At 35.6% G+C, this 14,181-nt stretch overlaps 1 protein-coding gene across 2 annotated transcripts in view; it reads right to left on the bottom strand.

The window, feature by feature from the left end:
• LOC105325917 (cadherin EGF LAG seven-pass G-type receptor 1) overlaps positions 1–14,181 on the bottom strand; it is a 39,155-nt gene that overhangs the window by 5,251 nt on the left and 19,723 nt on the right. For both annotated transcript variants that reach the window (XM_011425706.4, XM_020066193.3), the window contains exons 8-28: positions 11,660–11,772; positions 9,865–10,118; positions 9,263–9,513; positions 8,877–9,032; positions 8,435–8,548; positions 7,748–7,910; positions 6,965–7,438; positions 6,584–6,697; positions 6,354–6,448; positions 5,782–5,991; positions 5,185–5,368; positions 4,516–4,774; positions 3,741–3,953; positions 3,312–3,471; positions 2,731–2,937; positions 2,098–2,251; positions 1,562–1,628; positions 1,164–1,230; positions 889–968; positions 374–542; positions 55–147 (exon numbers count right to left, since the gene is read on the bottom strand). In XM_011425706.4, coding sequence (XP_011424008.3) covers positions 55–147; positions 374–542; positions 889–968; positions 1,164–1,230; positions 1,562–1,628; positions 2,098–2,251; positions 2,731–2,937; positions 3,312–3,471; positions 3,741–3,953; positions 4,516–4,774; positions 5,185–5,368; positions 5,782–5,991; positions 6,354–6,448; positions 6,584–6,697; positions 6,965–7,438; positions 7,748–7,910; positions 8,435–8,548; positions 8,877–9,032; positions 9,263–9,513; positions 9,865–10,118; positions 11,660–11,772 — 3,597 coding nt within the window. The remainder of the gene's footprint in view (positions 1–54; positions 148–373; positions 543–888; positions 969–1,163; positions 1,231–1,561; positions 1,629–2,097; positions 2,252–2,730; positions 2,938–3,311; positions 3,472–3,740; positions 3,954–4,515; positions 4,775–5,184; positions 5,369–5,781; positions 5,992–6,353; positions 6,449–6,583; positions 6,698–6,964; positions 7,439–7,747; positions 7,911–8,434; positions 8,549–8,876; positions 9,033–9,262; positions 9,514–9,864; positions 10,119–11,659; positions 11,773–14,181) is intronic.

Below are 14,181 nucleotides of genomic sequence, written 5' to 3'. Positions count from 1 at the left end.
AAAGTGTGGATTGGTCAATTGTTAATCATTGTTTTGGTTATTTTCCTGACTTACTGATATGGAGGGTCGGCTCCCGACCATTGAGTCATCGGGGTCCATTTTCTTTCCCTGCATCTTATACCACTGCTTCTTCAGGTTGTATCGCACCTACATTGATATCGTAAATTTTTAGATCAAACATCTCATCGTTAATGTGTATCTCTTTAAAAGGAAATTCTTTTTTTTAAACCAAGATGTAGCTTACTGTAAAGAGGAAACCTGTTTACAGCTTGGGCAATTGATAATTCACAATATGAAAATATTACAGACTGAATTATATGATTTTTCCGCTGCCCAGTAACAACAGCGTTTTCAGAGTTGGTCCTAGACCTACTTTTTTATCTCCAACGATGTAGGCCAGGAAGATAAAGAGTCCTTGAAGGAATGCAAATCCAGCGTAGACATAGTGCAAGGGCTGGAGGTCATAGTTCACAGAAAGTAGTCCCAAAATCCAAGTGATCCCCAGCAGGAGCAGTAATATCACCCCAGAGAAAATCCGAGCCCTAAAAGAAGTGATGACAAAAATTATGCATACACACTTCTGAGACACTTGAACAATTTTACATTAAAATCTAATTAGGTAGTAACTAAGGAATCTTACAATAAATCTGGTGAACTAAATGAAATTTGGTTGTTTACAAAATTTGTTTTCAATAATGACCAACTTAGTAAATAAATCTTGATGGTCATGTACATGTATTTATTAATAAGCAATTTTCCTAATAACAAGTGATTTTCCTATAAATAAGCGATTTTCCTATATATGATTTTCCTGTTTTTGATTGTAAAAAGAAGAGTTTTAATAGTCACTTTCAAAAAAATATTTTTAAAAATTCCATGTTAGTTTACCTGAAGCTTGTTATATCAGACACGTTGACTTTCTCCTGACAGCTAGAGTGTAAGGCTAAAACAAACATCATGATGGTGGCCTGAAACGAAATGACTCATGAAAATCAAAGTACTGACAAGATTTAAGTGGAACTGACCGACATGTATGACTTGGTCTATATAATGTTCAAAGGATGAATATTGTGTTAACAGTATGTTTGTAATCTTTAAAAAAAAATCTTAAGATTTCCATGTAATTTATTTTGTCTAGATATGAAATTTCATTCTTAACTTACGGGAATGACAAAAGCCACAGGTCCAGCAAAACTCCAGATGAACGTCTCCGATATATCCATCCAACAGCTGAAATTTCATGGAATTTTGAAAAACATATGAGACTTTATCATAACACTGGTTTCGTTTGAGAAAAAAACTACAATATCACCATTATCATGTAATAATTGCTAGCATTTAGAAAAGGAGTTCCTTATCAATAAATTAAGGAACTATTCAATATTCATCACTGCTACAGATTTAGTTTTTTATTGGTTTTAGACTTAACAATTCAAAATGTCTTCCTCATAAACATTATTTATTAATATCTATATATTTTTCACATCATGAATAAATCTTGTTTTAAATTTTTCTAAATTGATATGTTCATGTTTAAAGGGATATTATCAATAACACTTACAATGAGCTGTTTCCATAGCCGTCAGTGTACAGACCCACAGACAAACCCACAATGATTCCTGGGATCACTGCAACAGATAGAAGACAAGGTTATATGCCAGCTAGGAGTACCTTACTCCCAATAAATCAACAGTATTATACCTCCTACATTGTGTTACTTATGAATCATTAGAACTCATGTACCCGGTACGTTAAATTCTTGAAGTGCAATTAAAATTTTCTTTATACCTCCAAAGGGAGATTGTTTTATTGTTTCCATCTGAAAACTCTTTGATAAAATGTAAATCAAATTTTCTTTGGAAAAAATTGACAAAACTTAAGCTTTCCAGAATTCTTAATTATTTAATTTTTCAATATGTTGAAATCTCTCAAATTGAATTGCCAATCCAAACGATGGCCCTGGGAAGGCAATAATGAAAAAATTAAAATGGTGGCAGAATTAATTCAGTATTATTTGTCTTTTACAACGAAAAAAAAACACACAATCATTCCCACTTTTGTAGAAAAAACAGAGAACAAAGATGGCCGACAACTGACCGTATCCAAGGAGATAGTAGAACTTCATGGTGCCGTGATTGATATCGCGGATCTCAATCAGACGTCGGTACAGGTGTAACATCTCCACAAACAGCCAGCTGAAGGCGGCCAGGTAGAAGTAGTGGAGACATATCGCCACCAGTCGACACATCAGCTATAATTAACAAAAAAACAAACATCTCTATTCATCTTCTGTAATGATGATTTTTTTTTTCAATAAAAGTAATGGCAAAATTACACAGAAAACTGGAAATCTCAGGTTTGAGACTTATAGCAAGATCGGGAACAAAATGTTCAAATTAAATCTGTTGCGATTGTTTTCAGAGTACTGCAACTCTGATGCTGTCTTTATAATTTTGGCTATCTAGCAGTGTAAAAAATTAATCTCAAAAGTATTGTAAACAGTAGGTTATATATACATGTAGTTTTGAGGGTATAATCAAAGTACTGATAGTTTGAAATTCTCAGAAAAAAGAATTTCATATACTGCAGCCCTTCTTGTAAAATTATTTTTTTTAATCTTGTGCCACAAGTTCTGACGAAAAAATTACAGTATTAAAAACTCCAGAGTGACTTTGACCAGCTACTTATCTCAGATATATTTTTCCGTGCTCTAATTACATTTCCCCTCACCTTACTGGACACCCTATACACTCCTGTGATGAAGGCCAGCTCGGCCACAAACATTGTAAAGACCAGGTTCACCAGGATGCTGTTGGCGTTACACTGGAGGCGCTTGAAGGAACAGAAGATGACGAAAGACACAAACAGACAGACCAGCGAGATCCCGATCCCCACAAAGCTGAAGATGACCAGGGAGATCACCGCCTTTGATACGTACTGGATTAAAAAGAAAAAAAGTCAATTAAAAATTAAAGTTAGTTTGAGCTTATCTTCATTAAAAATTCTAACATTTTTAAAAAGAGAATCATTAATATTCAAAACTCTTTGTATTTCACTAACAAATATATTAATTTTACATTAAAAAAAAACCCCATTTATCTAAAATTTAATTTTCACTGTATAAGGCCAAGAAATATAAGTTTAATATTACACAATTCAAGAGATCAACTTTTACATACTTAGTGTAACAGTGGCTGGGACTTGTAACTCACTTCAAATTATCAAAAGTATATAAAATACGAGACATTCAAGTTTATCTCCTAATTCTAACTGAAAAATTAAACAATTCAAATACTACATGTATTACTTACTTCTGAGTCAGCCACTTCCATGAGAACAGAGAAAGAGGTCATGTGACTACAGGAACACACCACGTACATGTCCTTCTTGACCTCCGACCCTTGACCTGAGATTTCGACCTCGTACCTCTTGTCCACGGTGCAACCCTCACTCGACCATTGCCCTTGATAACTGAGTAAACAAAAATAAATCAGCTGAATTGATATTCTAAAAAATTAAAACTGTTTTGAATTTTTTTTTTACTTCACCTTTCCTGAAATTAATTTATAAAGAGTTACATATAAATTTCAATCCGTAACATGTATATACTTCAAGCAAGTCATTTCATCCTTTCATACTGGTTAAAATAATTATCTCTACTCTAATTAGGAACCAAATTGACAGATTTCTGAAATCGGCATATTGAGCCTGAATTTTCCTCATCAAGACAAGAAACAAACCTGTGGTCAGTGCCCGAGTCTGTGTGGTTACAGACGTTGTGGGTGCTGGTTTTCCAGTAAACACACTGCGGACTGGTGCGGTTGTCCTTGACTTTCTGTTTGAAGTGGAACTTGAGAGGTTCGGAGAATCCGGTCTTGATGGCACACCCCCTGTCCCTGATCAGTAGGGTGAACACTGGAGCATTCACCGCCAGCTCTCGCCCAGGGTTCTGACTGAAATACAAAAATTTTATTTTTTTACATGATTCGTCTTTCCTTGTATGATAATATAGATGTACAATGCTACAGAGTGCTTTATTTTATAATTGAAGAAAAAATTGTTTATCCATTGGTGTTTAATTTCAAAATTTTCAGGCATGAGAAATGTTCATACAGTGTACGATATGGCAGAGAGAAACCAAATCTTCATTCAAATTTACATGCACATGTGGAATATAAATCTCAACATATACAGCACAATTCAACTATTTTGATAAAGAAGATCTTGTTTGTTATAAAAGAGAAAATTAAAGTCATATGTAACAAATACAATACATATACTTTTGATTACTTATCTGTATACATGGAGCTAATAGTGAGTGAGGGATGAAGAAAATAGATGACTTCCTTACATAGTCCTAGATTTCCTTAAATAAGCGTGACATAATGATCATAAACATTCTACTGTAAATGCACTGTCTTTAAAATTTGGCATAACCTATCAGCCACCATAGATGAACAAAAGCCTAATCAGAACACTCCATACAATAAACACTGTTACAATAGTTAAACTCACACAACACTGGAGTGTAGGCTCCCGGCCCCGCGGGGCAGTAATTCACCGAGGGTGTCGAACATGATGTAGGAGACATAGAACTTGTCTGACCCCGGGGCCATGACCTGCTGGATGTACTCAGCCACAGAGGGGCTGATGGAGGGAGGCAGCAGAACGTGGGTCAGGTCATCAAACGTTGGGGGAGAGGCGACGATGTTGTCAAACTTTGGAATCTTCAGTCCGCTGGTGTTGCTGGAGGTCAAGGTGTCCACACTCAGAACTAAACAGCACAAGAAGATAATTATTGCAATTACCGACATTTTGTAAATGTTGAATTCAATTATTAAGTTATTACTGGCTTAGGATCAATTCTTGTCCAAGTACCACAAGTTCTTGTTCTTAAAATTGATCTTCACAATTTAACACACAAATAAAGTCAGTTGTGCGAGAACATCTAGTTGGCAAAAATGGTATTGGACAAGTAATGATAAGCACAGAGATGATATATTACATTAAAAGAATATCTAAATACAGTGTATAAAAAATAGTTTAAGAAATATGGTTGAAACCAGTTTATTCCTTAAATGTCAATAAACTGATAACAATTACTTATTTCATACTAGAATATTGAAAATGTGAATCGAAAAGATTTTAATTAAAAATTTTTTTACAATTACTGCTGATATTTACCAATATGTTTGGACACGACGCGGTATGGATTTTTCTGCATACTGTCCAGGTTCCTGGTCAGCAGATCCAGGTAATTCTCCAAACGGTAGAAGATTTCCGCTATCCCGCCGGACTCCTGATTAATTCTACTCCACTCGTAGGCATGCTGGGGGTCCAAAGCCCTGCTTAGGGCATCCAACAGGTTCTGAAAATGTAACAAAAAATTGTCAGATTTCCCTAAATTATCAAGTTGATAATAGAAATGAAATAGAGTAATTAGTGCACCAGCCAACAGCAGTCCTATTGTCATGGGACCTGCATGAGACCAGGTGTATATACTCTGGAGCACCTGTGAAATATTTCAGGGGAAGATTTTGACCATCACACAGAGTGAAATGGTGAAAAGAGATAACATTTCAAATTTTCTTCCAAAGATGAAGTCTCCCAAAGATGAAGTCACTATAAAACTGCTTCTGATGAGCAAAATATTAACTCTTACACTAACCATCTAAACTTTTTCTCATGAATGTTCTTTTTTCAAAAAGCAATCTAACTTAATTCTACAAAGTGTTTTCAGTTAGCTCACAATGTTGATCAAACATTTAGCCTGTATTTTACCTGTAGATAGTTGCTGTCCTGTTCCACAGTCAGACTAAGTCCGTACTGCTTGTTCTCGTACTTCAGCAGTTGGTTGACCACCCTGTACGTGATGTTGATGTCATTGCCAAACAGTACCTTGACATTGGATGTAGCACTAGCCAGCTTAGAGGCCAGAGTCTTGGCAACCAGGGTGGTGATATTGAGTACTTTACGTTCTATTTGGTCAATCTGCAAGTATCAACAAAGAGGGCAATTAAAAAACAATTAAAAGATGGAAAATGAAAATACAAAAGTTTTACCCAAACTTTTCGTTAACATTGATCATATTAGAAGACTTATCTTTCCATGATATGCTGTTACAGTAATAGATAACTTTTCTCTAATACATGTATTAAATTCACACTCTAAACTACTGTTTACTTCTTGAATCCTAAAAGATTGGATCAAAGAGTATGTAGCAACAATTTTAAACGTTTCAACCAATTTGAAATTAGTAGAAATTTAAAAAAAATATCTATGACTTTCCTAAAACTAACAAAAGTCTGTGATATTCCTTCAAATATTCATTTAATATTTTCTCAATCTCATACCTGAGATTCCAAAGACACAAAGTCCTTGTTGGTACAATTAAACAGATCGGGCTCGGACCACAGCTCAGTTTTGGAGCAGTTTCTCTTGGCATCACCTAAAAGTAACATCATCCATTTGAAAATCATCAGCAACAAGAACAGACTGCCTGAAAGCCATGCTGGCAAAAGGAATGGGAGTCAAATGAACAAGTATCAATTATAATGAAGACTTGATGGGTTGGAGTTCTTACCCACAGCCCCATACGGACAGTCTTGGACCGCTGTCACATGGCCACTCTCAGTGAACGTGATGGCCTCCCACCACATGATCTTGTGAAATTGACGGGGACACATACTGTTGGTGACTGGAAGAGGAAACAATATCAATATGAATGGATATGTATACTATGACATTTGCTATCTGCTCTCATCCTAACCTTTACTCCCATTTCTATTGTCTTTACTAGTGACATGCATATTAAGTAAACTAAACTTAACTAAACTAAACTTTTTTGCAAATACCCTTGCCTAACTAAGTAAATAAATACTTGCTTGCCAATATTACAAAATGCACCTGTCAGCTCTATAGAATAAAAATCAGCGAAACGTGTGTTATTTTTTCTATTTAATACCTAAACATCCTATGTCATCATTGGGGTTCCACGAGATGTGTGCGTATTTATTCTCGCACTGGTCACACTTCCTTCCAACCACATTCTTCTTGCACGGACACTGCCCAGTGACCTTGTCACAGTAAATGGACGTCGACCCATACTTGTAGCAGTCACATGGGTAGCAGCGGTCGCTTCCGATTGGTCGATAGTAGTTCTCCTGGCAGTAGCACGTCCCATCAGTCTTGTTGCATTTGGTGTCAAACCCGAGCTTGTAGGAACAGTTACAAGGGCCACAGACAGGGAAACCATACCAGCCGTCCTGACAGGGTTGAGTGGACACCTCCTCACAGTACCTCCCTCCCTGGAGCTGACCACACTGACAGGTGTAGCCTGAGGGTGAGGTTGGCTTGTAGGTTGGGCCGTGACAGATGGCGGCATTCTGACAGGGGTTGTAGTTCCTGCAAATGTCCTTACATTCTGGGCCAAGGGTCCCTGTAATTTTATCGAATAATGTACAGTCAATGCTATTTCAATCAAATCTGTAATGTTATACTTTAATAAAAATATCACCCCCCCCCCAAAAAAAAGGAAGATTGTCATTATTAATCTTCTTAAAAATGTGATCTTTCAACGGCTATTACAATTAAGATGTGAACCTTTCTTTTAACCAAAAAATAAAACAAAACAGTGTGACTTGACCAAGTCGACAACAAAAATATTACACAGTATCAAGTACCTTATGTACACTTGGTTTTGCCTACAAACATTTTGATGTACTGATATGATAACACCTTGACTGACCTTTAGGACAGACACACTCGTGCTTGCCCCAGTGGTCCACACAGGAGGCTCCCTGGGTACACGGTTTGTCCTTACAGGCGCTGGGAATGGTGCACCCTGGGAAGCTGTTGCTGTTGGAGGGGCGTGACAGCAGCGCGGTGTTCGTGTTCCCCACGATCATGTTCTGTAAGGATACAAAGATTTAATGGCAGTCTCTTTACTTTGATTGACTCTTACTTGTTCGATGTGACAAGACATTAAAGCTAGATTGACAAAGTCCAGTGAATAAGTTGCATCATAATCTGTAAGGATCCAGAGAGTCAGTGACTGAATCTAATTACTAACTTACAAATTTGCGAGAAAAAAACACTTTAAGTACAGCGAAACATAACTATCTTACATTAATGATAATAGTAGTTTAGCAACAGAAGAATTTACTTATATTTCTTTTTAATCTATTATTTTGCAAATCACCATTCTTTCAAATGTTTCATCAAAGAATAAAGGAAATTAACAATTTTGTTTAATATACAAAACAAGATAAAAAAAATTCTGATTTTTAAAATTATGTTAAATCATTATGACAGCTACACATATATTCAAAATTTGAACATCTAAAACTAGAAACATCCTGACTCTCAGAGAATCAACATGGCAGCATTGTTCATTCCCACTGAAGATCCCTCACTTCTATCTTGAGCCCCTTACCTCCAGACAGCCTACGAATCCTTTTGTTATTGGTCCATCGTTCTCCCTCTCTGCTCCCACATATACTCTCTCAATCAGCTTATTGTTAAGGCTAAGAGATATGGCCTCCTTTTTCTAATAAATCAAAAAAAAAATAAATAGAAATTTATTATTGAATTATATGTTCTGTCAAATTTACTTTAGCTGCCAAGAAATTTCAACAAATTATACAGCAAGCATTTAATATATTTATTGCAAGACTTGTAAAGGGGAATAACTCTTATCAGTTTTAACTGTTAAACTTCAATACGTTAAACCTATAAGCAATGGCAATAAAATTAAATAAATCTATGCAGCATCACTTCAAGAAAATTAGTTAGAAAAACTAATCATTACTTCCTTCTTTTATTTTTAGCATTATTTGAAAATTGTTGTAAGTGACCTCTGGAGCCAGTAAACGTACCTGCCAGTGCCCATAGTCCATCACAAGGATGATCTCCCCTAACCTGGGCCACCTGACTTCCAGATAGTGCCACTTGCCATCGTTGACAGGAAGGTAATCAAACTTGAATGTGTTGTTGACCCCTCCAACTCTGTAGTGGGCGTAGCCATCTATCAGCTGCAAGAAAAGGGGCACAACTCTAAATGTCTTCTTGTACCAACTTTTAAATTTCCAAACAGTCTTATTTCTAATTTGTATTTTAAAGAGCAATGTATTCAGCATCTTCTTTCAAAAACTATAATAGCCAAGAGTAACTTGTTATGCTAAAAGTGTATTTCATTCTTTAGAACAAGACCCAGCATTTCCCCAACCTTTCCAATCTAACCTTTTTTAAATAGCAAACTGACCTCTAGAGTGACGGAGTGTCCCTCGCTGATGATAACGTACATCAGTACCCCCGCCGTGGCCCGGGTTCTGAAGGAGATGCCGTTGTACCAGGTGTACAGGATCATCTTACTGGTCAGTGAGTTTTCTGTGTACAACAGGAACCCGTTACCCTCCAGACGCGTGGGCTGGTCAATCACCTGGCTGCAGTCCTTACCCCCTGCCCGGTCAGGGCACTCGCAGAAGTACGTACCCCATCGGTCATGGCAGGTGCCTGTTGGGATTATTTTAACAGAGTTGAGACATTGATGAAACGTTGGGCTGTATTATTTGTCTTAGATAAGAAGGCTTTTTGCAACACTTTTATCACTCAAATTTCCCAAAATAGGGTCTTGAAATGACAATAAACTACTGAAACACAATTGTAATCATGTCATTTAAACACAGTCCATGATGCCTTTGAAATTAAAGAGTAAATTTAGGGCATCAACTCCAAAATGGATTACCCCCCCTCCCCCAACACATAGAGTTTACTACATGTAAAAGCAAGCTTACAGTAGAAACCTCTGCAGATTTTGCAGCAATTGCTTTATTGACAGCACACTAAGAAACAACTGTCTCCTACCTCCGTGTTTACAGGGAGCAGATATACACTGATCCGTCTTCTCAGCACATCCAGCCACCGTCCCGTTGTTGAAGACAAACTTGTTGAGGTCCAGGAGCTGGTGGTCGACGTAGAAGTCCTTGATGCAGCCCTTGTAGTTCCGGTTGACGATCTGGAACTGGGACTGGAAGTTGGGGAGGCCCCCAATCTGCATCGGACCATTTAGGTCCAGGAACTTTGGGCACTGAACCTTCGGGACTGCACTGGTGTAGCATCTACAGAATGAATAAAAAGAATTTAGGAAAACAATCAAAATTCAGCACACATTATTGCTTTTTATGAATGCATTTTTTCACTTGCTGAATTTCTATGGTTGCATAATAAACATGTCAAATCAAAAGATTATAAATTTTCCCTTCACAAATGACGTTGGATAACCTGTTTTTAATAAGCATGTCAATTTTTTTTCTAATTAACAGTGACTGTTGTGCAACATAAAATATATTTAACAAAAGTAGACTATATATTTAAACTAAAAGTACATGTAAAACCTTTCAATGTAAATAATGATTGATCTAGCCAATACACAACACACTAATTGGACCACTTTTACATTTATTATGTGGTTAATTCTAGCTTTAATTCTCAAAGACTGTCAGCCGGTGTGGGGCATTTAATTCTGTATTACAGCATCAATACAATACTCTCCATGCAATCCATGCATGCATATTTTTACAAATGAAGTCAATATTTACTTGCACCAATTAGTTGTTTCCATTTCCAAAAAAATCTTTTACTACATTTCTCCACATGAGAACGTCTTAATTATTAATGCACAGTTTTCAATGATTTCAAACCAATTGTGCAGTAGTGTTCAATACTATAGTCAAAGGCTTCATGTTGTCAGAAGAAACCCATGGATCACTATAATTACATTTAGGTTAAGCAATATACAAACTCAGGTAACTCTATGGTACATTTGTATTACATTGTACCTGTTTGTTTGATTGCAGCTTGATTGGAATTTTTAGTTAATCATTAAAGATCAAAGAATTAAAATTACTGATGTGCACTTAATCTATGCTTATTGTTTATAATCCATACTCTTCAAACAATGGTTAAATTTGTAGGTTGTTGATATTTTCTTCTAACCATCTCTTGAATGAGTTAGCAAAAAATAATTTTCCCTGATTGATAAATGATGTTGGATTTGTACTTCTACTATTTCAGTTAACATTTTCTGAAATGTACTGGTAGATGGAAAAGTGGCTGAAAGGCATACTGCAGTCTTACCATTTGGTCAATTTTTGGTGACCATTTAGTAACTTTTCAGTCAACATTCAGTATCTTAATTCAGCCAACATAATTTAACCTTTTGGTCATTAACTTTTTAATCAACATTCAGTAACTTTTCAGTCAACATTCAGTAATTTTTAGCCAACATTTGGTAACTTTTCAGTAAACATTCAGTAATTTTTCAGTCAACATTCGGTAATTTTTCAGTCAACATTTAGTAATTTTTAGTCAACATTCGATAACTTTTCAGTAAAATTCAGCAGTAACTATTCAGTCAATATTTGGTAACTTTTCAGTAAAATTCAGTTAACATTCAGTCACTCAACTAATGTGTTTAAAATTGGTTTTAGATCTAGGTTGACTTACAACGTTAACATTTAGTCACTATTCAGTTAAAAAAATGCAGTCATACTTCAGTAATAATTCAGTCACCTTTTTCTGTTTGAGCCTTAATTGAGTAATATCTGCTTTTATAACCACCTTTGGAGCTAGCTAGCCCCTGACTTAGCCCCTGACTTACATGTCTGGAATTTGGAAGGTGGTCTGTACAGCACAAGGGTGGTCAGTGATCAGGTGCCCATACTTGACAGCAATCTGTGTATCACACTCCTCCCCCACCGATAGGGTGGCAGTCTGTCAAAAAAAAATTGTGGAAATTCAATATACCATAAAATATAAACAGGGAACAGTCTTAATCAGAGAGGAGCCATGAAATACATGTAGTGAACAGTCTGTAAAATGCAGAGGAAATTCAGACTAAATCTTATCATTTTATACATAGTGTGACAGTTTGTAAAAATTGAGAAATTCCCTCTGTAGAATCATATAACATACAAAGCCGAGAATATGTTATTAAAATGAGAAAGTAATTTTCCCACCTGACATACCAATATAAACTACAGACTAGGTGACAGGGAGACAGTGTAGGAGAGAAAATGTTTCCTGAATGGGTGTCATTCAGTCATAACACAGTCTACAAACAAAAACACACGTCTGTCCTAAACAAACACCTGTCTGTCGATATACGGACTCACTGATGTATTTAATATATAGTTTCATCAAAAGCAGTCATATAAAGTGTGGAGTTTGTAGTCATGAAAAAACATTTAAGTGTTTGCTTACTGTGTGTTTCAACAATTTATATCTATACAGATATGGTGCATGTATTTTATTTGTCAACTTCAGATAATCAATAATGCATGACTGTATTAAAAACCACTTTAGGCAAAAAAGATGAAAAAATGCAAGCATCAAAAATAAATCAGCGCAGTCTGAACAAAATATATCTAGACAATATTTTTTCCAGCAAATATTGAGTAACTGGTGCACAACAAACTTATAGTGTCTAAACTTAAATGCCACCTTTTTTGTGAACAGGTATTTCACACATTTGTTGTATATGAAAAGACCTAAAAGTAATCAATTATATAACCATGATAACACGGACACCTGCGTACCTACACTACAACCCCAAACTAGATTTATAGCCCTAACAGTCAGGGGTCTCTCAGAAACCAATACCTTTATGACCGGGCCCCCCCCCCCCCTTTCCCCTTTTCCAAATGCAGGTAGATCTACTTTCTGATTCCATAATAGAATACTGCTTCACAAAGATACACAGTTATGCAACATTTACGGCTAGATAAATCACTGCAGTCAGTTTGGATCGTGAAATATTGGCCGTCGGATTCCGGTCACACAACAGACAGCGATCATGTTTCTTATTCATCAGTAATACAATATTGGAACCAGATTTGTCTGTCTTGATGAAACAACATAACTCAAAATGATTTTAATGGAAATTTTAAAATTTGTTTTATAACTATTTAGAAATGAAATTACTTAAAATATGAAATTAAAAGATTCTTTAAATACATGTAAATCTATGTATTACATATATTACGATGCACATCTGTTTTTTTGTGATCATGAAGCAGTAAAATAGCAATTAAATTATACGCATGCAGGCCTAGTTCAGAATGACTTCATAGTGTTATACATATAAATCAAAATTATTTTCTTTACATACGAAGTTAGTAAAAATATCTAAAACTTTAATATTTCTACATGTCAATGGCTTAAAATTGTACCCCACAGACCCACTGCATATTATATGATTTTGAAAGATGTACATGTATTTATAAATTCAAGTTCATAAATCATTTTCCTTTAGGGTAATTCTTACCTCCAATGAAAGAAGACCTGAATTAATTTACACCTAAAAGTTTCTGTGTGTATATAACAATGTATTTTCCCCTCTAATTTATTTCAAAATAAGAAATTGGTAAAGAATTGCATACACCATGCTACGCTACAATAGATGGCCTCAAATGACAGAATTTTCTTTTTGTGCAAAACGACACTAGCTCGACTCTTTTTACAAGCCGCCATAGGACAAACTTCCATTCATCACTTCGACAGAAAAAAAAATCCTGTTAACTAATGCACCCAGCAATTCATTTTTAGATTTTTCAGATTACGGAATGTGCAGGAAAAAATTTGTCGCAAAAATCAATAAAATACCTCGCCTTTGCCAGCAACTGTATCATTACTGTTTTGTTATTATTAATTACTTTACAAATCGTTAGGATGTAATCGATTGTCCCTATAGCTAGATGACAGATGACGATTAGAGGTATAGCTTTATTATTGTGACTATGTAATGGAATCCCCTGAGGCATAATGATTTATCTCCTTCCAGCCCAAAAACCAAATATTTATCTTTCAATAAATTAACAATAATCTTTTCACACTGAATCACCTGGAAATGCACAATACAAACCCTAATTAACACATTATATACTAATAAACATACTTTACTATATTAATATACATAATTGACGATTAATATATCCCCCTATAACTTGGAAAAGGTATCTCTTAATTAAATGAACTCGTTACAATATGGTGACATTTATCAGTTTTTGGATCAAATAACTTGGGGTCCTGTATGCACACTATGACACAGTGTATGACTTTAATGCCCCTGTGACAATTTTAACATCATATCTCTGTTCATCTACGAGCCCTCTCCATTTTCAC

The sequence above is a fragment of the Magallana gigas genome, chromosome 4 (genome assembly GCF_963853765.1).
Source record: "Magallana gigas chromosome 4, xbMagGiga1.1, whole genome shotgun sequence".
NCBI lineage: Eukaryota > Metazoa > Mollusca > Bivalvia > Ostreida > Ostreidae > Magallana > Magallana gigas.
Note: the sequence above shows the minus strand (reverse complement) of the source record. Positions and strands in the feature narration are given on the sequence as shown.